The sequence below is a fragment of the Melopsittacus undulatus genome, chromosome 1, assembly GCF_012275295.1.
Source record: "Melopsittacus undulatus isolate bMelUnd1 chromosome 1, bMelUnd1.mat.Z, whole genome shotgun sequence".
Taxonomy (NCBI): domain Eukaryota; kingdom Metazoa; phylum Chordata; class Aves; order Psittaciformes; family Psittaculidae; genus Melopsittacus; species Melopsittacus undulatus.
The window spans coordinates 26,875,764-26,902,086 of record NC_047527.1 but is presented as its reverse complement, the minus strand read 5'-3'; the positions used below and the strand labels follow the sequence as shown (position 1 = coordinate 26,902,086).

The following is a 26,323-nucleotide window of genomic DNA, read 5'->3' as shown; positions in this document are numbered from 1 at the left end:
TTGATAGACTGTAACTGATTAATGCAATACATATTCAGTTTTGTATTGTTCCACAGTTGAGATCACAACAATAGCAATATGGAAATGTTTATTAAAAACTTTATGAAAAAAGTTACGGCACATGAGCAGGAGCCCAGATTGCAGAACTGAAAATAATTTCAATTTGTATTTTCTTAACTCTCATAATTATAGGCCCTGGAAGAAAAACAACTGTTCAAAATATAACATTGTCTTAGAACTTTCACTCATTTGAGTTCAAAACTAGACCAGGCAACATCACTAGTTTACTCTGAAGTTATCTGAAACTAGCCAGTATGTATTTGGGAATTACGGTGAAAACAAATGCTCCTACATCTTTTACTTAAAGCAAACCTTTATGACTGTGTTATAGCCTACTGAAAGTAGGAGTATGTAATAGAAATGCTGACACAATCTTTCTTTGCATGACATAAACATGCCAATGTAGTATTATTTTTCCTCCTTTTCTCTGTATATAACATATATGCACTTTTAAGTAAAAGAAGATAGATCAATCAATTGATCATGTATCCATGTATCTATGATGTACCATATACCAAGCACTAGACTTATTACACTTACCTTCCTGCATAATTAAAGTTAAATTCTCCAAATACAAACATTTTTGTTACCTTATCAAAGAACAACAGTTTACATGCTCGGCACTTCATTACTGTCAGGGAAACAGTTGCACAAAAAATTAAAGCTGCCATGAAAGTTATTTTAAAATTGAATTGAAATTTTCAAGTCAATAAAAAAAAACAGATGAGATGCTGTTCTGGTGTAAAGATAATATAAGTTCTCCCATTGTAGAGGAAAATCAAATGCAGAATAAGTAGTGCTGTTAGTATTTTCCACCAACAATGCAAGGGACAAAACTGGAACAGCAACATGAATCATTTTGTTCTGTTTGTAGCGTAACATAAATTAGTTTGTTGAAAATAAAAACCTTTCCCTGGATTAAAATATGTACGTATTTGTATGTGTGTGTTTACAAGTATACAAACACACACACATTTTAATATATATGACAAACAGGCATAGAATTCCAAATTCGTCAAATGAGTTGATGTGTAGTAAATATGCTACATTACTTAAACTGTCAATTAATCTATGTTTTCAGCAACAACAGAGTTGGATTTACTGAATAATGTTATGGGCTAATATTGCTGCACTTCTAACCTACAGTATGAAGTACCTCTACGTAACATCTCCAAAATGCCATCTGCATTGCATATCTGTTGTAAAACTATATCTTTTTCTAATCTTCATTTTTGTTAGCCGTACATATGTATATCATCTGTTTATGCTCTAAGAAATACGTTTGCAATGCTTTATAGCATGCCACATATGTTCATAAAATAAGTCCTCAAATCAATATAAAACCATGTAATTGAACAAAAAGGCATACTATTTGTCATGCTATGCTCAATATAAATATAAATTCAAGGCAGTCAAGCTATCCATTACCAAAATAATAATAACAATAATATATATCTATATATACCTACACTCTCTAAAAAGTGATCCAGTTATGTGGATTAAGAAACCAGTATGAAATTAGTTGAATGTAGTACAAAAGTTTCAGTTTATGTAAAAGCCCATACTGGCCATTTCAAGTATTTTAATATTTTCCTATAATCTTTTCATTAATAATTAGCTATTTGTAGAAATTATAATTTTATACTGAAAATTGTATCCAAGTTAAATAAAAATTAACTTCTACTGTAGTTCATTTTTAGAGTGTGCATGTATACATAGCAAAATACCCTTCTACAGATCTATCATAAATATTTAGGTTTATGTCCATTCTTTTCTATGAAAACACTTCAATTTTTTTTCTTGAATTCTGGATGATGTATATCAGGCCTTTTAAGAAATAAAACTTGTCTTAGTCCATTTGCAACACCAGATTCCCTTCAGTTTGTGCCAGTTTGCAAGTTAAAGGTCAAAGATCAAAGACATAGGACAGTACACTTTAAGAAAATTCAGACAGTGAAGCTGTTCACAGAAGACAATGTTTAACTTGGTAATGACAGTCAACAGGTCAATAATCAAGTTCAAGGCAAGCTGTTCATTGTTGCAAAAGCTACTCCCCTCAAATCCCGGCTTTCATAAAAAACCAGGTGTCTGACTTTTGGGGTGCATCATTCTGACCACCTTTAATAAGTTCACAGCCCAGTGACTGTAAAGCCTATCACTGCAAGAAGCAGCTCCTAAAATCAATAAAGAGGTCTGTCAGTTGCTGACTTTTCTCTAGGAAAAAAATATTGATACAAACCTGCTCTGCAGGTCACATGAAAATGACAATACTGCTGTTAGCACAAATTACACAGAATGACAAAACGCTTTGGTGGTCCCTTGGCTCTGTCAGTGATAATCATGTTTGGCTGAAGGCCAGAAATTTGACTAACCCTTTGAGAACTATGATGAACATGCAAAGGGGTAACACACCAGAGGATATTCATGCAATTATCAGAGTCATTTTAGCTTTCCTTTGAAACTGTAACTCTACCTCTGTGGAGGCAAATTGAATTATCATGCAACATAGTTTAAAAGAGAAATTCAAGATGCTTAAGAGGCGAAGTTATAAAACTGTTGCCAGTTCAGAAAAATTCTTGGTAAATGGTAGAAGTTATTAAAATAGGCTTGGTTCCTTTAGCCAGAAAGTAGCTGGTAAATATATTCTGTTTTCTATTTATGTTACAAATGTTTTTCTAGTAATGCAAATAATTAAAACACTCGCACTCACAGGAAATCTGTTTTGAAAAACTGATTTTCTTTAAAAACCTGTATTACCCAAACACAATCCTATAATTTAATGACAACCAAGATTAACATCCAACAGACTCTGAAAAAGGATGCAATAGTTCTCAAAGGGTTACACCACCAATGTAATACCAGCGTAAAGTTTCTTGATAGCATGACTGTTGCTTTAGTTCATTGAAATCCACTTCAGAGACACACTGCTTTTTACCATGCTTTGGAATGAGTGCTCCTGACAGACCTATGAAAGGCCTGGGGCAGTTGGCTTCGTACAGCTTGGGAAAGATTATGCAGGAAAGCCAACCAAAAATCAAACAAACCAATAAAAAGGTTCTGCTTGAATATAGTGACGAATATAAATGAGTTTAAAACATTGAGGATGTAGCCCAGAGCAGCTGTATAAAACACAAAATGAATGTATCATTAAGGCTGTTACTATATTGCAGATATTTTGGCCCCTTGTTTGTTGGAAAATGGCTGTCCAAACAGTCTGAAGTCCTGTATGTCATCTGAGCCTCCCACCTAACAACAAAACTGGAAGTAGGAGTATAGGACTTTATCCGTAGCAGACAGAAAGCAATCCTCTTTGGAGACAAAGCTGTTTTGGGTCTTCTCACTTTCCTGAAAGTTCCGTTGTGGGTTGTTGTGTTTTTCTAAAAAAATTCACTTTCAGCAAAAAATTTTTCAAAGGGGAACAGGCCTTAAGGGACAACTGTAGAAACATTGGAGATTTTTTTTGTTTTGTTTTTCCTCTTCATTAGTTAATCCTGATAGTTTATAGGGCATTGAGCACGCAGAGGAAAGGCCTAAATTGAATGACAAAGAAAGACAAAGGACTGAAGAAACAGCAGATACTGTGTATCATGGAAGTTTCCCAGATGAGCGAATCGCCACTCATGCGCAGGACAGGCAACCCCCTGGGTTTTAAAGATCAGCTTTGTTTCAGACTGACAGATGCCCGCTCCTAGCTAGGAAACAGCTCTTGTGTTGAATCTCAAGTTACCACAAACTCCTGGGAGGGAAGAAAAAAAAACCAAAACCCTACATCACACCCACTCTTGCATAGAGCGTTTGCAGTACAGTATGTGGCGGGGTGTTCCTTTCCTTTTGAACTGGAACACAGTGTAAACCAAGACAAGGAGGCACAAGGCCAGGATGCAGGGAATGACGATGGCTATGGCTTTCACAGTGCTGGCTGTGTTGTCCAGTTTGATGACAATGTCAACGTCATCTTGAGGGCTGTGTCGGTCTTTATCTCGATCTGTTGGTCCATCACAACCCATAAAATCCTTGAGGATGGATCTGGGATAGCCAGGTTCCACCCTGAGCATCTGGTTATTGAATTTCCAGTACTCTTTTCCTTTGTAGAAATATGTGAAGCCTGAGGAAGAAAATTGAAATTATTCATGGTCATATTGGATCGAATCACATCATCAACACACTATGACTGAAACTACTGGTATCTTTTTTTTTTTGCAATTAAAACATTAAAAATAGACTTCAGTTCTAGGTCTTTCAAATCTTTACAGATTTTGTTTCTTATTGTTTCTAGAGAATCTAACATTGGGGTTTTTTTTGGTTTGGTTTTTGTTTTTTAATAAACTGGGATTTTATTTTCTTACATTACTACAGAAAAATAAAGGAATTCCACAGAATATGATCTTTGAAAGATAAGGGTCCATGTGGTCTCTTCAGCTGCTGAAAATCCAACCAGTCCTCAGGGCCAGGATTTTAAAGCATCACAACCTCTTCAAGATGAGAAGTCTACTGAAACAAATTGCAATGCTATGCTAGCCAGAAATGAGAACTGACCCTCTTTACAGTCACATAGCCAGCTCCTGTACTTCAGAAGAAGGAAACTGGATGAAATACCAGCTTTGGCAAGAGCAAACAGGTGTAGCAAGATTTAAAGTTTCTGCAAAGTGCTTGTATTTGATTATTAATTCACAATTCAGTCATATTACTAAACATGCCTAAATGGAGAAAAACCCCTTGTCACTTTGCCAAAAATCTGCATTTCTTTATTATCCCAGCTGAAAAATAGCAAGAAAAAAAATCCATCAGGATGGGTGAACTTCCTACTGCTTATGAACTGAATGCAAACAGTTGGATTTATGCTTAGCTTCACTTTATAGACCCTAGTGTATTTCCTGCAGTACTTGAGTCAACTAAGAACACCAAGAAGGATTGGGCACTATTTGTCATATGAACAACGCTTCCTGAAAACATCAGTGACTGGCTATCTGGAGATAATATTAGTAATCACCTATTTAAATAGCAGTTAGTTTCTTTTAATTCTACAAAAAAAAATTACTTGATAGCATATTTTGCAGCTCAAACTGTAAGAACACCCTCATTATCTACTGCCATTTTCCCAAACACTTAGAAAGTTAGAACATTATTCTACATTTTCTATTTATGTCATTTTAAAGGCCTTCCTAGCTACTGAAAAGGTAGGATTTTCCTTTCCTTAATCTGTACTGTTGGTTTATCTATAGAAAGGTACAATACTGATTATAAAGAAAAAAGAAAAGAATAGCAGAGTTATATTAAAACAGTAGTTAGGAGGCTAGGTCACAAAATACCTTCTATTCTGATTGGAACAAAACTAAAAAGAGGACTATAATTCTTTACTATGATGTAGTTTTAAAATTTCAGCATATATCAAGTTCCTTAAAGCAATCTGTATTTTAAATAAATAATACTCTAAACTGAAGAATTTCAGCATTCTGAACCCCAGGTTATGCTATCCTTGCATTTCATATACTAATGTGTACGTAAGAAAGCACTGTACGTACTGGACCTGGATAAGTATTTCAAGTGTAGAAATCTGATATATTATCAGTATTTTAATACATATAGAATAAATACAGATATGACATTTCTAAATCTGTATTCTTGCAAATATACAGAATACATACAGGTATACATCAAATGTACATATAAGTAATAATACTGACATTAGCTAGCATTAATTGTTATTATACTGAAAGATCAAATTAAAACTGTTAAAATCAAAGCAGCAAAGGAATTACCAGCCTCTATAGAACCAATAAAAAATCTTCAATCAGAGCATATTTTCCACTGGGAAATTCTGAAGGTAGTTTAAACTTCTACTTAGAAAGTTCTGCTTTGCTGAGACAGGAACCAGGATAACAGTCAATAAGATTCAGAAGGATGGAAATCACAAGCAGAGAAGGGTAGTTTGAGAGACTGGGCAGTTTTACTACTTCTCATGGCAGAATGAGTGATGTCACACAACTGTTGAAAGTGCTTTCATCTGTTTGACTTGTTGAGCCTGCTTTGTGAGCTGCTCCTTACCATTTTCAAGGTGGTAGAACCCGACAATGGTGAGCCCAATACCTGACCCAAACAGCATGAAAGGACATAGCAGTCACTAATGTGGCAAATAGGAATTCAGACTAGAAGTACTAGCAAGCACAAGGCAAAAAAAGCCCAGTGGACTAATAGACTACATTTTCTCTTCTCTCTAAAAATTGCCTCACTATTCACTTTAGTAGTATTTCTAGTTGAGAGATAAGATTTTCTATGCTGCTCTCAAGGCAGAAAGAAAGCTTTCACCAATCTGGAGAAGTTTGTGTGATCTCAGATTCTATGGAACAACAAAAAGGAAATTTCTTCTTCATCTCTTCCTTGGAGTTTCTACCACAGCATTAGTATCCAAATCACAATATGGAAGTATCAAGGATAGTTTCAAAGATGTTACCTGAGCCTAACCAAGTTTCTAGGACACAGAGTCGGTATGCTGACTCAAGTAGGAAATTGTTTTTTCTTTCTTTCCCAAGCCTTTTACTGCAAGATTACCTGAAATTTTTGTGGACAGTGAAGAAAACCCCTTTATGATCAGATTTATTGCAGGTAATCATTTGCATGGTTTACACAATAGAAAGAGAAGGGAAAGAAGAAAGTATTCTTTGAAATTAAATGAATTAACTGGAAGATATGTTTTCAGGTGTTCCTTTACAAAGATAATGTAGCAAAACGTATCAACTCTACTTCTGCTCAAAGAGAAGAAAACAATTTTGGAAAGGAAAACAGTTTCGGGCAAAATGTAATCAACTTCTTTCCAACTAAGCAGTGGCAATTCTTATTTTCATCTGCTATTGTTTCTTTCCATCCTCATGCAAACAACAGTGGAGTTGTGAACTGTTTCTTAATATTTCTATTTTCTTGATTTCAGGGAAATTTTCTTAGTGGTCTCCTTGGGAACTTTATGGTGTTATTTTCAATCCCTCTTTCTGCCTTTGGGCCTTTTTAGCCTTTCTGAGAAGCCCAAGAATGACCTCTTTCCCCTCCCCTCCTCCACTATCTCATGTCATGTTTTACCATCGTCCTTATTCAAAGAGTCAGACTATCAAAGCCACTGGGGTAAAAAAGAGAAGCAGCTTTGCTGTAGTCAAGATTCTTTCCTGACCTACCAAGGAGTGTTCTGCCACTGTAGTGTTTTCAGAAACACTGGTCTCAGTGTTACAGAAAGATAATTTAAATTTGTAATGAGAGACATGTGTACCTGAGCTCAGCACAGAAAATTTATTATGGGGAATGCAGTCAAGGTAAGAAACACATACATACATATATATATATATTATATTTCTTTGAAAATATACTTGAAAATAATGAAAGGAAGAAAGCAGAGGTTGTATCCATTATGTTTGTCTGCGCATACATAATGTTTGTGTCTGTTTTCACATGCATCTGTGTTTACAAACAGCTATTGAGTGCAATGTGTGCAGAGTATCCTCTTGACTGACCTACTTCCCAGTTAAAACAAATAAATACAACACAAAAAAATCCAGTCTATCCAAAAGGCCAGAATCTAGAGAGAGTTTCTGCTTCTGGATGGAACAGAGACAAAGCAAGGAAGCAATAAAACATATTTCTGAAAAAAAAAAAAAAACCCAAACCAAAAACCAATCCAAACCTAAACCCCCCAGAACCCCCCAAACATTTCCATGGTAAATTACTTAATCAAGTTATGAGAATTAAATGATTTATACAAGAAAATAATTTTTTATCTGCTTATTAAAAGGAAATTAAAATGACAGTATATCTGTGTGCTGCCTGTGAGGCAAATGGAACCTACTAATAAATAAATCACATATGCCATACAACAATTCTCCGACAATGATAAGTGATGATAAATGCATGTTTTTATTCCTGTCAAAGGGATTTCAACTCTGAGCAACTGAGCACTGTGTTGGCAGCCTTCCAGCAGCCCCTGAGAAGCATTGAATTCTTGTAAGATGGAGATTGGGCTGCCCTCATTCATTTGGAGGTGAAGCCAGATGAGATTTTAGTTTCCTGTGATGATGCATCTTGAAACAGGCAATAGCATTTCAGACTAACATCCCTGTGGTCTGCATTTCTGAATCATGGGCTTATGACATCTTTTATTTACATAGATTCCTAGGGATATTTCTGCTTAGATAAAGATTTTGCTTCCCTTTCCTAGTTCAGAATAAAAATAACACCTTCTAAACTGTTTAAACAGTCAATATCTTGACAATTTGAATTTGTTTAGGAAGCTTGCTTTAAGAGGTACTTTTTAAGAGGTACTGCAGAGAACAAAAATAATTAAGTGAATTAAGACACAAGAAAAAAAGAGTAAATTGAGGTTTATTATACTAAATTTGAAAGATTTTTTCTCTGTTGTGCTAAAAAGTACATGCAAACAGCCATTTCCACAATGGCAAGTTCCACAACAGGAAATATTCTGATCATAAATCAAGAATTCCCTCCTTACTTAACCTGAATACTCAATCACCACTCTATTACTCTATCTCACATAAAAGGTGTTAGTAAATCATTAGAACAGGAATTAGAACATACCATTTTCTTTGTGGACAAAGGCTCCCTGGGGAGATTCTGGGATGCCTTTCCATATTGTGATTGGTTTGGGATAACCAGGGTCCATGGATCTCATTTCTTCACTGTACCTCCAATACCTGAAATGTTTTATAAAGAAAAAGAAAAAATCAGCTAAGTAACTACATTTTTCTGCCCTCTAACATTGCTACATTCTTTAGCCACAAATGGGAATTCTTGACTCCTTTTCTTTGAACATACAACCAGACTACAAAGAAATATATTTGCTGACTGGACAACTGTTTCATGTAAACAGAAAGATAAAAGACATATGTACTTTGACAACTAAATCAGTATGAATCTCACTTATAATTGCAGCAGTTCTGATGCCTCAGACTTCTACATGGTGACAGAGATGCAACATATGCAAAAAATATATTAATGTTTTAGGTAATATTTTAATTATGAAAATGTCAGTAGATTAAGATTAAAATACTCCCAGCAATCCTAATTTAACTCCTTATATGTATGCATTACATAGCTTCTCATTTCATTATCATTAGATACAAAATTTAACCTGGTTTTGTGCTTTTTTTTGTCAGCTAAGCTTTTTCCAATTTAAAAAGCTTCAGAATGTAGCCTGAACATGTAAGAAGTATTCACTATTATCTAATACTTACAGTTACTGTTGATTATTTCTTGCTGGTTCTAAGAATTAGTACACTGTATCTCTAGTACCTCTGTGTATTCGGATACAAGATTTGGATGGGTCATTTGGATGTTTTGATTAGCTCCACTACTTTAGGGCATAGTTTCCTGGAAGATTTTTATTTTTCTTTTTTCCCAGAATCAGTCTTATTCATGTAAAAATTACACTAAAAGCAACCACTCGACATTTCAGAACACCAAAAGCCTGAAAAAGTATCACTTTCCTTCATAATCTAGTCACTGCAAAAAACTTGACCCTTTTTCTTTTTATTTGACTTCAACTTTTAGAAGCCCTTGTTATGATTGTTCCTGACATATTAAAGAATCCTTAAGTGGATGATATTTTGTCCCTGCAAAGGTTCTTAAGACAATCTAATCAATTCACATATTAATGTTTTTAAAAACCAAAATGGTTTAAACTCCTCTGAATTCTCCCTGTGGGGCAGTCCTTTGGCTTTAAACTTTCAATTAAATTAAAAGGTGAAGATTTCAAGTGGGTTAAAAGTTGGCAAGTTACATTAAAATCATTTGTAGTTATTTTTTCTTTCTTATGCATAAATTATTTTTATAGCCTGATTCCTTAATCTAGTCACATAGGCACCAGTAACCAGCCAATGACGCTCTTTATTTTGAAATGTAACATCTTTCTTTTTCAGACTCAACTATTGGAGGCAAATTAGTTACTTGGCTTTCTTTTTCACTTAGTTTTAAAACAGCACAAAAATTTGACTTGGTTATGTGCTTTCCTCATCATGAGTGTTGGAAAAAATTTTGTTTTTTTTTTTAAAAAAAGCTTTAATATTAAAATTGCATATGTCAATTTGTAGTGCAATATTACAGTATTGCTAATTATCAGCTGCAGTGTTCTAAACATATTATATGATGTACATTAATTTCTTAACAGATCCATGAATACTATTAGTGTCCCAGAATCCTAAGTACCAAACAGTAACAAAAGCAGTCATTATATTCTTAATAATACTAATACAGACATTACAATTATTAATAAAGAATAATTTGTCTCTGAGGACTCAGAATTTGCAGTGATACATCAATCAACAAACATAGCAACATCTTGAAACCCCATAAAATCCTTCAGTCAGGTAACTTATTTTTATAGACAGGGAAATGAAGGCATAGAGACACTAAGTGACCAGTACAATTCTCTTTCAGGATTCAAAAGTAATTCAGATTTTACAATTTTTTCCTGTTCTTCATTAATCCTAAAAGTAAGTGTTCCTTCAGAAGGGAACTGTAAGATTTATTTAAAAATAATTCCAAAGGAACTGCTCAAATTGTTCTTTCTTTCCCTGGCTTAGCTGTTATTTCCCTTTCTTACCCTGTTTTTAAATAGTAGCAGAGAAGTAATTTTCACTGACCTTAAAAAGGTTTTCATCATGCCTTGCCTGTTTATGTGACAGGGTTTAGAAATGTGTGTAAAAAGGAGCAGGTAAGAGCGTGTGTAACTACATTACTTTGAATACTAAGTTTATATTTGTGACAACTATGACTCACTGATGACCTATAAATTTTTTTTTTCCACTGGACATACATATATACTCATATACTTATAGAATCAACTAGGTTGGCAAAGACCTTTAAGATCATCTAGTCCAACCATTACTCCAGGACTGCCAAGACCACCACTAATCCATATCACTGACAGCCTCCTCTACATGGCTTTTTAACATTTCAGTATATTCACACAAATATGATTTAGGTTATAAGAAATATGCTTCCTTGCATAATTCCTATACCAACCTATCTCCTTTGAAAAAGTAGGTTTTCCCAACATCTTCCCACCAAATTGCTGAATCAATGCCATGGGAAGGTATTCCGCTTCCAAGAGTTATCAAATCATGAGGATAACCTGGCTGGAGAGTAGTGTCCTTGAAAACCCAGAACTTGTTACCTGTACAAAAGCATATATACACATAGATATACGTGTGTTAGTCTTCAGTACTATCAATATTAATATTAATACATACTGAAGAAATAAGAAAGACTCCCAAAGGGCTACAGTGGTTCTGCCAAACACAAATGAAAAATGTTCTATCACTGTAGATAATGCAAAATTAAATATGCCTTACAGATACCTTGCATTTATAAAGCACCTTCAGTTCAGTAAGTCCACAGAGTATTTTGATATCAACTATATAGGGTTCAAATGCAGAATGAAAATGAAATAATCTCAGGAGGCTCTATGACTGGTAATGTAATACATTTGCAGCAATAATACACAACAATTTTACATTTTATTAGGAAAGAAGAGTGAATGTTAAGACAAAAAAGGTAAGAAAGCATAGAAATAAATAAAAAATAGAAAATCCTAGCCTCAAAGAGACCATATAATTTTGTTACTTTGCACTCTCCTGTTGTCGTGGTTTAAATCAAGTCCCCCAACTCCCGGAGAGTTAGGAAGGAGAGTCCAAAGAATGTAGCCCCCATGGATTGAGATAAGAACGGTTTAATAGCTAAGGCATAACACAAAACCCCTACTGCCATTTATTACTACAAATACTAATGATACAGCAAACAGCAAGTGAAAAGAATACAACACCCCACCAGCCACCGACCCATAACTCACTCCACCCTGCCCGGCTGAGCACCATGTGCTCCCTCCTCCATTTTCCTCCAGAGCTCTCCCCTCCAGCCTTCTCTTTCCCAGTATGCATCCTGGGCATCACGTGCTATGGTATGGAATACCTCATTGCCTAGCCTGGGTCAGGTGTCCTGTCTCTCCTTCCTCCCGGACTCCCCTCCTCCACCTGACTGGAAAAAAAACTTGAACAAAAACACCCTCAAAACATGCTCAAACCATGACATTATCCACCCCTTATTCCATACCATTCACGTCATGCCCAGATCTCACATTTCCAATACACAATCACTCTTAAGTCCACCCCTCGATCATGAGACATCTCTATGTTGCATCTCTGGACTGATGGCCTGAAGTATCTGGGCCCACCAGGCTCAAAATTATTCACCGTCCCCTTCAGCAGTTCTACAGCTTGCTGCTGGGGACTCCATACAGCTGCCTTCCACCTCCAATGCTTCCAAAGCACTGGAGGGGCCCAGTGGATCAGATACCTGGCCATACTGTCCCACATGCCCTGCCACTCATGACTGTCCAGCCTTGGGAACAGTCTACTGGTGCTCCTATGTACTTGTCTAAACTTAGACAAGACCCAGACCTGACTCTGCTTAACTTTTGGGATCAGACAAAATGGTTGTGGATGGAACACACTCTGTGTGTGTGCCACCATGCTGAAAACCATCACAATCAGCAGGCAGGTCCCAAGGGCACCCAAAAGCCATTCAAAACCATCAGAACTCTCAGGTGCTGCTGCTGCACTTGTCACTGGGGCTGATGTAGCTGCCGTGCTTGCCAGCTCTCCCACTATCAGCTTCTCTTCTCCTGAGTCCGGATCTTCCTTCTCTGCCTTGCTGGGAAGTGCTGCGTAGTCTCCTGCATCCTGCTGGGGGTCGGCGGGTGACTTCCGGGGGACACTCTCGGCCGTCGGAGGGTCGGGAACGGCGGCGGGACTCGGTTCCTTCACTGCCTGATCCTGCTGCTCAGCTACCGCCCTGCTCCGCTCCTCCCCCGCCTGCTCCCGCTGCTCTGCCACAGCCGTTTGGCTCCCCGTGCCGCTCTCCCTGGCAGCCTCAGCTGCCGGCAGCTCCCGGGGCCGCTCCTTCCTGGCTTCACGCAGCTCCACACAGACGACGACGAGGATAAGGACAAGGACGGCGAAGAGCAGCGGGACGGCCTGGTACAAGTCCAAGTCCACGGCCACGTCCATCCCCCCCTGCTGCCGGAGCCCCACCGTATTACAAGCCTCCAACACAAACACATCCAATCTATACACAAAGTACCCGGCAAAATCCCGAAACAGCGAGATCCAGAGAAAAACCTCTAAGAGCCAATAAATCAGCATTGTGACAAGAGACCATAAATCCGCTCAGATCTGTTCTTATCTCAAACCCTCGGGCCCCACGTTGGGCGCCAAAAATGTCGTGGTTTAAATCAAGTCCCCCAACTCCCGGAGAGTTAGGAAGGAGAGTCCAAAGAATGTAGCCCCCATGGATTGAGATAAGAACGGTTTAATAGCTAAGGCATAACACAAAACCCCTACTGCCATTTATTACTACAAATACTAATGATACAGCAAACAGCAAGTGAAAAGAATACAACACCCCACCAGCCACCGACCCATAACTCACTCCACCCTGCCCGGCTGAGCACCATGTGCTCCCTCCTCCATTTTCCTCCAGAGCTCTCCCCTCCAGCCTTCTCTTTCCCAGTATGCATCCTGGGCATCACGTGCTATGGTATGGAATACCTCATTGCCTAGCCTGGGTCAGGTGTCCTGTCTCTCCTTCCTCCCGGACTCCCCTCCTCCACCTGACTGGAAAAAAAACTTGAACAAAAACACCCTCAAAACATGCTCAAACCATGACATCCAATTAGAGATCTCCTGTTTCTCAAGAAATTAAATTACTCATGAAGGATGTACAGATTATTTAGATTATTTCTGAAATGACCATAGAATTTAAAATATTTTTAATCATATTTTCTTTACTGTGGCCTAAAGACAAAACTGCAGTTCTGAAATCCCACAGCTGAAAACCTTGTGTTTCTGAAATCAATGGTGGTTGCTTTTAGTACCAGTGGCAGTAAGATTTAACCTTTGGCTGTGGGTGACAAATCATTCAAAACTACCCGCTTGACTTTTGCATGCTGATAATACAAGGTAAATGCATGACTCTTAGCACACTGTCTACACAAACCGCATGTTACCTAAACTGTCTTAAATCAAAATAATAGCCTGGTGCCTCCTGGACACTGGCAATGTTCAGTGGTTGAAACCCTACTTTGCATTTACTAACTAAATATATTCTCTATATACGGGTATACATGTCTACAGAAGCAGCAATTGCATCAGTGTTTGGTAGTATTCCCCTACCCCCTGTCCCTGTTTTTGGAGAGGATGCTTCCTGTGCTCTCTCTTGTAATTGGATAGCTCACCTCACCACCCCACAACTCTCATTTCCCAGCTTCAATCTGCTCTAGCTTCCTAGATAAGCTCTTCTTCCTCACTGAACACTTCCGTGATTATCTCACCTCATGTCATATTAAGCGTTTAGTCTGAGACTTTCCCCAGTAATTGTGCCTCCCCTCCTATTCTTGCAACTATCTTCTCCTTTTTACATTTTTTGCTTGCTTCTAATTCTTCTTCAAAATACACTCCTCACCTGTGTCTTTTCAGTAGAGACTTCTCTTTCAAACACAGACAGCTTTGGCTGAAAAAAAGGAATAAAGTTCCTCATATGCCCCCTAGAAATAGGGAAAATGGAGCATAATTTGCATTTTAGTACTTATCTGAAGAGCTTGCTTTGAGGCCTGTCTTTCCTTTGTACTATGTCATCTAGGCCACAGGAACACTTTCTGACCTAGACTATAGGCTCCACTGTATAGGAACCATGTGTTTTATCTTTTCAAAGCACTACCTTTACCTGTGTTTCCGAAAAACATTGTTATTTTTAGTATTAACACTGAAGGAGAAGATACTCTGACATCATGTACATATTTTGAGTTACATCACAGAAAGGTCTAAAGAAGATCCATGAACATATATATTGAATTGGCCTACTGGATACTTCACTTTGGTCAGTCCATTATTATTTATGATGATATTTAAAATATTAGGAGAGAAATCTGAAAATATATTTTGCCCAAGCATATTTTCAAAGATATCCTAAGAGATAAAATCATAGCTGTTCATATTAGCCATTACGCTTACCTGTAAGGCTAGGCAGACTGCTACAAAGACGAGGTTAAGACACTGTGCTGTATAAATATTTTATAAGGGAATGTAATATTACCCCAAAGATCGAGGATCAGGTGTATGCCACTCACCAAGAGGGAAGAATCTAGAGAGCTGTTTTGCAGTTGTTTTTGTATTTTGACTATCCCTCAGTGGTATTAAATGTTTGTTTAAAGGCAGGGTTTTTTTAATCTCCCTGTTTATGCTGTAGTGATTTAAAGCATGTTTACATATTATCACAGTTTTAATTAGGAGAGGAGATACAGTTTCAGTCCCTCCCATGCTGGGTTTCCAGAGTAAATTTTTTATCAGCTTCTTTACAGCTGCTTGTCACCCAGTTCCAAGCACAAACACTACAGTTTGCTCAACAGAGCCATCTTTCCCTCCCTGCCAGTTGAAGGAAGAAAGGAGTCAATGAATATGTGCAGAGATATTTGAAGTAGTGAAAATAAAAGAGACACACAGAATGATGAAGAATGATCATGGAAAGCTGAGGTCTGTGCTGTCAGAGGATTAAGGTCTGTGCTAACGTGACCTTTACTTTTATTGAGATTCCTTACAAAATTCACTTATAGGGTTTGATTATGACAGGGGTGAGCATCTTCAGTCATTCACTGTCCTGCCTCCCATGTGGTTTATCCTTCTGCCAATTCACATGACCAGATACAGAAGGCTTCAGATGGTAATGGCAGTTTCAAACGCAATGATAAGAGAAGTCATGTGTTTTGGACCTTACCAGTTGGTAGTTATGGTGTGAACAACAGATGGTATGCAGTGAACGATACTGAGCCAGCTCATTTCTGTTTCAAAGATCATTCAAAATCACAGCTGTTGCACAGCATTGGGAGACATATGCTGTGATGTATGTAATGCTATTACCTTTCTCTGGACTTCACAAGGAATAAAAGTAACAGCAATTGTTAGGAACATTATCACAGCTACAGCATTAACAAGATCAGGTCATACCAAAATAAACAAGGGTTTAGCACACACCACTATAAGTGACTAAGCCACATATCTGTTGCATATTCAAATATACTGAAGCAGAAGGAAAGTGAAGCTGTGGGAATACATGACATAAAAAACTAAATTCCTCACACAATTTCTTACTGAAAAGAAAATTCTTTCTGGTTAAAGAGTGAAAAGGTAAATTTGACTGTTTTTTATAGAGACAGTAGGGCATTGAAAGCTCTAACATATGTGGGAAAGACTTCTATTGATTTGCTTTGGAAGAAATTTTAGTCTGCTTCAGCTGTGCTGACTTACTGGGAAGGACTGTATAGAGGAAATACAAATGTTTTACCTGGCTGACAATTATTACTTCAGTTTTTTTTTTGTTTATTTGTTTCAGAGGGTTTTAGGTGGTTAGTTGTTGGTTTTTTTGTTTGATTTTGTTGTTTTTTTCCTGTTTAGTTTCTCTCCCTCAGCTGAAGGAAATTGGATGGCTGTTGATCAGAGGATTTCCAAAGAAAAAGGACAGAAAAAATCAGAAGCTTTCAAATTCACAGCCAAATGTTAGGAAGAGTTAAAGCTGAAATTTAATGCAAATGATACTTTACTGTGATGAGAATAAGCTCCGTTTATTTCAAATTATATTTATGTATCTTAAAAAGCATTAAAAATGAATTCTTAACTCAGTATGCATTCACTTAGTTCATATTCCACTTCCACTAGTAAATTTTCAATGCACTTCACTAATCGTGTTTATAATGTGAATAAAAAATATATGACAAAACTAGAATAATTATAGTTTGATCCTTTTTATATATAACTGATGCCTTTTCAGAGTCCTAACCTATGCGTTTGGCAGAAATCACCACTGTATTTATTTCATAAAGTTGTTCTCTAAAGTCTAGTTGACAGGTTGTTACTCTCACAAAGAATAAAGCACCACATGTTTCATGAAGTCTGGCCAGCCTTCAGAATGTTTCATCTCTCTCTGCTTTTATTCCCTAATGTAAAACCTAGCATAATAACAAACAGAATGGTAAAGTCACAAGCTGGGAATGAAGCGAGTGATAAAAAAGTCAAAATGTCTTACTTTTTGAAATCATGCTTTGTTAAATACCATCACTGTAGGGAAACAACTGAGACAGATGAACTGTGATTGCAGGTATTTGCAGTTTCTCAACATCTATCTTTGACATTTGAAAAAAAAAATGGAAATAAAGAGTATGAGTATTGCTATGCTTTACTTAAAATACTGAATATTTAACTCCAGATGTTCTTCAGACTATTTAACTACCTACTGACTGCTGCAAACAATTCTGCAGACCTTAAATGATAGTTCTTCATTCATAGAACCAGAATACTGAACAGTTGTGCTCCTGTGTTGTCAGCAACCAAGGTTTTTGTTCATCTTACACACAATTATATGTGTGTAGTGCAAGACCTATGCCGGGTTTAGCATATAATCACTGTAAGTTTAACTTTAATAAGACAAATTCTCCAAATTTTTAGGAATTATATTCAACTGAAACCAGTGAAAAATTTAATATCTAATTCTGATTATTTTTTTTTCTCCAGTCACCTTTGCTCTTAATTTTAGTCTTTGAAGCCAGGATCACGTGTCTTCATACTAGTATTACCAAATTACTATTCATGCTTCCTTTTTTCTCATTCTCTGTTTATTTCCCACATTAAGTTTCTGTCATTTCTCCGCTCCATGATCTGACAGCAGTAAATTTACTTTTAAAATGAAACTGTCAACAGTTGTGTAAGTGCAGTTGAAAGTTATGATGATGCCACTGCTAGTATGAGTTTTACAGCAGCCTTTCTATTGCTGCATTTGGTTTGCTATAACATTCAACAGTGCAGATGGCTTGACAATTTCATTTTTAGCACCATATAAATTCCCACAGATACACAGAATAAATTTTATTATTCACATTTTCTCATGAAAAAGTATTATTCTGGTGCCATCTTCTTATTATCATTCAGCATGGACACCAGCAATGAATAATAACAAGAATGTAAACATCTGTTTTTTTTATAACCAGCCATCCAGCAAATTGTTATGTACTTTACAAGCATTATGAGGCACGAGGCAGGCCAAGCACCTTCAGCCACCAAAAAATGAGCAAATATCACTTTGCACTACAAGCATGCTGATGAATTTTTACAATTGTTTACGCTTTTGTAAATTGATACTATTAAAAAAAAGTTAAAATGGTAAAACAAAAAAAAAATTAAACCAATGAAGTTTTAAAAGCAAAGAAGACACTTCATCCAATAGTCTTGAAATTAATTCAGTTTGACTTTCTACAGACATCTAACACCTTATGCATGATCTCACTGGTTTCTTAAGTATTCTTAGTTGAATAATGTCAAATAGTTATAAATATACTGATAGATTTTATTAGAACAAGTTAAAAATAATTACATTTCTCATAGCAGAAACATTAGACCCAAAGATTTCAAAGTTTACTAATTAAATGTACTATCCAGAGCTGCAATCATGTGTTATTTGTATATGGTTCACATTTTACAATATAGCTTCTATGAAAAAAAGTTAAATGTATTTTTATACATTTATCAATCGCTATTTATACTACTGTAAAGATGTCTACTAATATCATGAATCCAACTGTATACACACAGGGAAAAAATATCTAATGCTGATAAAAAACGATATCTAAACAAGATCTAAACCTGTTTTATAATTTAAATTAATTGTTTCAAATTTTATGTTTGCCACCCTGAAAACAAGGATTAAACAAATCAAATAGAGCATAGATCATTGAAAATAAATGAGATTTGTGGATTTCTAAATAGACAAACAGGATGTATTAATCCAGGATTGTTCACAAGGTCTACTACCCTGAGTGCATCTTAAAAATATCACCTGCCTAACAGAATACTGTTTATCCTAAACTCATGACAGTGTAGGCATGTAAAGAGAAAGAAGGTGGCAATTACTTAGTAGCAACTGCAGAGGAGTAGATTGGCTTACTCCTTTCTTCACCTTCCTCAGAGAGCAGAATTGCTGCTCCTCAACTTAGTCATAGCAAGCTGTTTCACACTAGCAAAAAAGCTTCCAAAGTGAGTGAAAGAGGGCAATGGAGATGGAAGGTGTGCTTGGAACCTTCCTTTGCACATCTGCAAAAGAAGCAGCGGCTTTTGTGAAGGGAGGATATCTACACACTGACCTGTTTCTCCAGCACACACTTAAGATTCAAGACACTGTATTTTTCAGGACACTGGATGTTAATGATAACTTAAGAAGAAGTTTTGGAAATCTTATTTAAAAATCCTCAAATAAATGCTGTCTTCACCCAAATACTGACCAGTCTTAAAATGAAGTGATGTGGAAAATGTTTTTTGAGAGGAGTGCATAGATGTCACTATTATCCTAGCCCAAGCTCTGTGATGGCACTCACTCCATCTTTAATATTTTTTATCTGAATAGTGGATGCAAATGAACACACCTGTATGCTAGACTTCAGATTTTAATCTCCTTCTAGAACTTACTTGGCTTGACCAGCTTTAGATCGGTAAAGCACGTTACCTGGATAACATACTTTACTTGCTCATCATCTTAGCAATAACCAACTCATATATTTTTAGTACCTTTACGAGGAAGACATATACTCTTTTTCCAGAAAGACATTTTGTGAGGGAATGGAAGAAATAAGACAGTGATTGTTACCTACAATATACTGATATATACTTCTGCAATCATGTTCCATAAGGCATCTGAGATCCCTGGTTAACATGAATTTTCAAGGACACACACACATACAAATGACTCAGCTGAACCTACTGATCCTGTTGCAATGCAATATACATGAATTATGTGGACAGACAAACAGCTTTAGGTAGATACAGGAAATCATGAAGAGGAAGTGGCAGAAAAGCAAAAAAAATTCAGAAAAATTGCAAAAGGAAATACAGGATTTTTAACCTTGGTAACCAAAGGCACAGTACTGATGTCACTGAAAAAAAATAATTTAAGGACTTTCAGACAGCAGGTGGAAAAATACCTGCAACAGAAAATCCAAATATATCAGCTAAAAAGCACAAAATTAGCTGGTTTGAAATCAGACAGCATAAGCTGGGAATGATGAGGAAGGAAAAGAACACAATACTCTGACTTCCAAGAGCACAATACTGCTGCCTCTGTTTGCTTTGATTAATCCTAACTGTTAAATTTCCCAGGTAGAAAATAAAAAAGTTCTCTTTTTTCCGTGTGTGTGTTACCTATAACTTAGAGACTACTGAATCAACCCATTCCTCTAAGACCTAACAGGAGCCAGTCAGCACTGGGGGAAGTGTTAAATAATGATAAAATATATTTTGAGGTCACTGTCAAGGAAAGCTGGTAGAACAATAAGCTTGACCATTCCTGTCTGAAGTTCAGTATTATCAAGGTAGAGGTCTGCAATGCACAGGGTAGTTTCTTTGCTCTATGTATCAGTGATGAGCAAAGAAATATCTGCAGAATAATATTTATATCCTCCCATGTCTCATGGACCAAAAATCAAGCAGAGGGATGGAATTGGAGACACCTTGATCATGATTCCTGATCTTATCAACTTCCCAGGGTTTATGATATGAATTTTATTTTACGGCAACAGAAGTAAAAGTACACGTTGTATTGAAATCATATAAATAAAGATGTTCTATATGGAATGTAATTTCCCTTACAATCCACACAAAAATACATTTTCCCTATTAGTAAAAACATAAATTACATCTGCATTGTAAGGCTGTGCAGTGTTTCTGGACGTTATTAAACATTTTCAATTTAACATTCCCAAGATGATAATGTTTCCGTAAGGAATGAAATATTATTTCTATCTCCTTGCTAATAATTCCACTAGTAAAATATAATTAATTTTTTATATAACAACTTAAAAAAAATTGCTTTTTGATAATAAGTTAACAAATGAATCACAACATTAAATGGCTGAATAAGCTTTCACATCTCTATTCTATCTTCGAAATTATTATCTTATATAACATATTCTTCATGGTTTGCACCCTTCTGTTGCTAAATGGGTATTTATTTAACATACAGAATAATTTTCTTTTAAACCTAAGTTAGATGCATGCTCAAGAACTCTCATTTTGAAGAGCAGTTGATGATGGGAGTGAAACTTTGAAAAGAATGATTAGCAACAATTTAATCCACACATTTTCTGAAGTTTTTTGTCCTTAAAGTTACTAAACATGCATCTAAAAAATATACTTATTTGTGGCACCTGAAAATCCTAACATCACAGTTCTCTGATGAAATAAGTGCAGTACAATGAGATATATATGTAGCAGAGATACATTTAAATATATGCAGATTTCATTTGCAAAAAGGAAGAAGAGCAAAGAGAACCACAAAAACAAGCAAACAAGTTTGTGGTTTCATTCTTGCTTCCTAATCCACATTTCTCAAAAAGGATTCCATAGTAGATCACTGCATTACTATGTCTCTTATTTATACTTCCAAATTTAATTTTTACTGAATATGTAAATGATCTGACACTCTGAAGGGTAATCATAAATTAAAGTTGCAGTTGCAAAATGAGATAACTCATACAGTATTCATTTAGCTACCAATTTGCAACATGATTTACAAATCATTAGTAAAAATAAGCGAGACCTTACCAGAAATCATCACAGCAGAAAGCATTACACAAACTTTTCTTATTTTCTTACCTTTAAAGAAGACAAAATTCCCCTCACTGTTTTCATAAACTGCATCAATGCTGGGAGGCAGTCCCCTCCAGAAGTAGGTAATCTGCATGGGGTATCCATCCATCACTTTGTTGTTTCTGACTCGCCAAAACCACTGATCCTGGAAACCGAATATACATCTCTTACTATACTTTGAGCATTCAAATGTGTTCAGCTGCTCTCTTGAAAATACTGAACAACCTATCCTAGCATTTTTATAGCATGACCTTTTGCTGTCTGCATAACCATATTTGTGCTTGCTTCCATCCACACACCAAGAATATGTCAGAACTGGTTGTTCCCTGAGGTGAAAATAAGCTACCCATGTGAACTATGTGTTTGGTGTAGATAGCCTTCAGCAGAACATACAGCACTCTGTATGAGATGATGTAACTTTTTCAGCATCATTCCTACAAGGGGCCCAAATTAAAATTTGTGGTCTGACTACAAGTGCTCTTAGACCAAACCATATGCATATGTATAAGCCTAATGTAATGGCACTACAGACAGGCTTTGAAGATCAACTAATTCTGCAAGCAATTTTTTTTTGCAGTGGCTGCTAATAGTGAAAGTTTGATAAATATAGCTTTAATCCTACTACATCAGTCTGATAAGAACTGCACTTTGATGATAACTTTAGTGAAGATTTGCAGTCTGTCCATGTAATATTAAATAGAATGGTTAATATTGCAGCCAAATATAGGTGCTAAATCCAGTATTGTGGTAAATTGCTGTTTGTTGACATTTAAAATGGTTTCTCCCTATGAGATATGCTATTGCTTTAAGTGAGAGCCATAGGGAAGTTGCATTATTGAGGAATGAGGAATGTTTAAGTTAGAAATGAGTATGTGACACGAGGTTGTACCTTGCCAGCTCTTGTAAAGCAACAGTTCCAGCTGATCTAATATTTACAGATGAAGGATGGGGTAAGCAAGTATTTAGCTTTTTATACACAGTTGCAGATTTTTACAGCATTAGTATTATACAAAACAAAACCCCTTAACAAAGAAAGTGTTATTCTGTCAGATATGTTACAGTTTACATAGCAGTTCAGCCTTCTTTCCCTGTAGGTCAGCTTGCCAAGCTAAAGAGATCTGTGCTCCTATCTGGGAACTGACACAGCTTAGAGAGAAGATTAATACTTTGCCGGAGCAGGCTTATGATGAACTGTATTCATCATCTTTCTGAACCCAAAATCACAGCTCTCTAATTGTTTATCTTTCCAATGACTCAACATTTATAAATCTTTGCAAAAAGCATTAGCCATACAAATACAAAGCAGCTCAAGATATATATATATATACAAAAATACATCTTAATCACGTGCATAAATGAGTCTAAAATTGAAAGAGTTGTTTTCAGTCCCAGAAAAAAAGTTGAAATAGCTTACACAACCTGTAAAATTTTAATTTAAGAAGTTGCAATTGTCTGGAAATAATACTACTAAAATCCTTCTATTTTTTTCATGTCTAGTTATTTCATTGCTAGTGTAACATAGATTAGATCCCTATTTTTATTTTTTTGTTTTTTTTCTTTTTATTGAAAGATGGTATTATAACACCTAAGGAAGGTCAGTAAAGCAATTTTTTAGGACTGATTGATAAAATTCCAGTAAGAGAACTGGCAAATGTGGGTAGATACACCTTAGAGATACAAGTATTTAGGAAGGCCTCACTGAAGCATGTGTTCTGAATGCTGGAACAGACAATGTCAATAATGCAAACAAGACAAGATGGCTATGAAAAATTAAAATCAGGGGGAACATCCTCAGAGCAGACACTTGGAAGTATTTTTTTATTTAAACAGTAATAAATGCTTGAAATGGATAAATGAATTTTCAGGTCAGACTTTTTAAGGCATCATCAGTCTAGAAATTACTTTATGAACGAATGATGCAATGATAAGTCTCAATAGGCCAAATAGATCCTTGTTGTCCCTCTCTCACCTCCCCTCCCCATTTTTCTATAAAAACTTCAAATGCCACAACATATCTCATAGGTCTGTTTGCAGAATCTGTTACTATCTGAGTACAATGAAATAGTCCAATCATGTCTTTCTTCACTCCAGGATAGAGAAAACTTTTTTGTTTGTGTGAATTTTGTTGCAAAAGCACTTAGTAAACAATGATTAGTTGCGGGAGAGAATATATACAGCTCTCATTAAATGTCCACCAACTCAGAAGGTCACTGATGAAGTTGTGGGTACAAAATAAGTAAGATCTTTAAAGCTGAACAAAGGCTTACTACTTAGCTGATTACAAAAAAGACATATTTACCCACATAATCACTTCACTGAACAAAGGTGGCAAATGAAAAGTTCAGGCTTTCATGAGTTTCCCAGTATAGCATGCATACTCTGGAAAGTCTGGACATCAGTGCTACAGACAAAATTAAAGTTCCAGGTAGACTAATGAATCCCAACTTTCAACTATTACACCAAATGTTGCAAATCACATTAATGTGTTTCAAGAGAAGTAGTTGCAATGATAGGAGTCATAGTCTGCATTGTTAAATATTCAGTCAATTCCAGTAACTTAAAGCAAAATCAAAACAGCAACAACAAAACCCCCCACTTTAAATTAGTTCTGGCTATATTTCATAATCCACAAACTTCCAAGTGTAAGAACTGATGTGGCTGGAATAGCAAGCAGTCATTTTAGTTTGGTCAGCACTGCACTGCTGATTGGGTGGTACTATACCATCACAGTGATTTCTAGTATAATATTGAAATGTCAGTGGAATGACCTCAGCAGAGATTAAATATGCATTCTTGAAAGATACTGTTTCTGTAAGGAACACAGGTTTCACAGAGCGACAAAACCTGTAAAATCAATGAGTCAACAAAGATCCTTTTTTTGAGAATGGGTTATGTTTCAACCTTAGTGATTTGTGAACATATTTGCATTAATTTATTTTGATAACAAGACCAATAAAATTAAATTCTGCAGATTTGGTACTGGGTTGTATGTCAAACTATGTTTTTTGTATTAGGTATATGCAGCCTAATAATGAGACTTTTTAGCTTTTTTTCTCCAAGTCCTTGACAAAGCAATAATTTGCCCTGCTATACCACAATTAAAATCTTCACAATGAAAAATTATGGCAAAGCTGGAGTGTTTGATTCAAGTAGCATAACCCCAGGAATTTGTTTTGAAAGACAGAGAGAGAGAGGAAGAGTTATGTCAATGCTATGTATCCATAACATTGGATACATATAATGGAACACCATTCCATCCTTTCAACAAAAGAATAAGTAAGTTAAGGTATCTGACAAGAAATTCATTCAACAGGGTGTTACTGTGTGTATATATATATCCATCCTGGACCAGCATCAGCTTTTTCACTTGAGACTGATTATAAAAGGTCCCCACTCTTTTTCTATAGTCAGTTTAGAGATACTTCCAATAGAAATGGTATCTAAAATGGCTTGAAATAAAATCTTCCTGTGCCATTTCATTTAATGTCTAAATATTCCACCCTGAAGCACAATTGTGAACATAACATACCATGCTCTCTTTTCGGTTGATGGAATCTTTATTTTCCTGCTCTATTTTCAGTAGATTTACATGTCATTGCAATAATCATGCACAATAGGGTATTGCTCATCAGTCAGGGCCCTACAGGTTTCCACAGAACTAGAATTCTGGAAATGTACAATTTTAGCATTTTTATGGTCCTATTTTAAACAGACAGAAGTAGGCACATGATTTGGCAATAAATGAATTTTTGGAGATCGCCAGATCAACAAGAATCAGCAAATATCTGGAAATAACTGAGAGCAGAAATGGAAGTTTGGACCATTTATACAATTGGCAAGGTAAGTGTTGGCAGAGGCTGAAAGAACAATTTATTTATGTGAACTTAATGTTCCTGATTGACTTTCCTATGAACACACTGGACAATACAGTTTTAGAATGCCAAAGTTCAAATTCTGGAAATCAAGTTAAGAAGGTCTAGCATGTGTCTGTAAAGGAAGACAAAGACCTTTCTGAGTTATCAGATGGGATAGGCTCTAATTACAGAAAGAATGGATCATTTCAGCACATATAACTGAAAGTACTTAATTTATCTTTAAACAAAGTTATATTTACCAGCAATTTTATCATTTGGATTTTGTTAAACAGGCACAATTACTGAAAAGGTGTTTTCAACACAGTTCAGCTATTGCTGAAATTCAGAAGAGGCATAGTCCAAGATAATGTGTATTCCCTCTAAGGAAGCTCTTTCACACTTGAAGTAAAAAGCTTGAAACAGTTTCTCTGACACAACACGTCTCAGTATATTTGATTATACTGAATAAACACAGTTTTGTCTCTTTTGAGAAACACTGTGTATTGAAAAACTGTTTGTCTTTCCCACTATATTGTTTAAATATACTTTGAGGTATTTTATTTTCCCAAAACACATTAACTCCTGCAGACAGGTTGAACATGTGACTTGTCACATGCACTCCAAGCCTGACAAACACATACCTTAAACGCACAGCTTTTGGTGCCTTTCTTTGCCAGC

The 26,323-nt window shown here is 36.0% G+C and overlaps 1 protein-coding gene across 1 annotated transcript in view; it reads right to left on the bottom strand.

Annotated features, from left to right (window-relative positions):
- Nucleotides 1-71: 71 nt before the first annotated feature.
- The window catches only part of MMP16 (matrix metallopeptidase 16), a 182,881-nt gene continuing 156,629 nt past the window's right edge, over nt 72-26,323 (bottom strand). Inside the window, exons 7-10 of the mRNA XM_005150847.4 lie at nt 21,798-21,936; nt 11,080-11,230; nt 8,635-8,750; nt 72-4,165 (exon numbers count right to left, since the gene is read on the bottom strand). Of these exons, the coding sequence (XP_005150904.1) occupies nt 3,831-4,165; nt 8,635-8,750; nt 11,080-11,230; nt 21,798-21,936 (741 nt within the window). The 3' untranslated portion in view covers nt 72-3,830. The remainder of the gene's footprint in view (nt 4,166-8,634; nt 8,751-11,079; nt 11,231-21,797; nt 21,937-26,323) is intronic.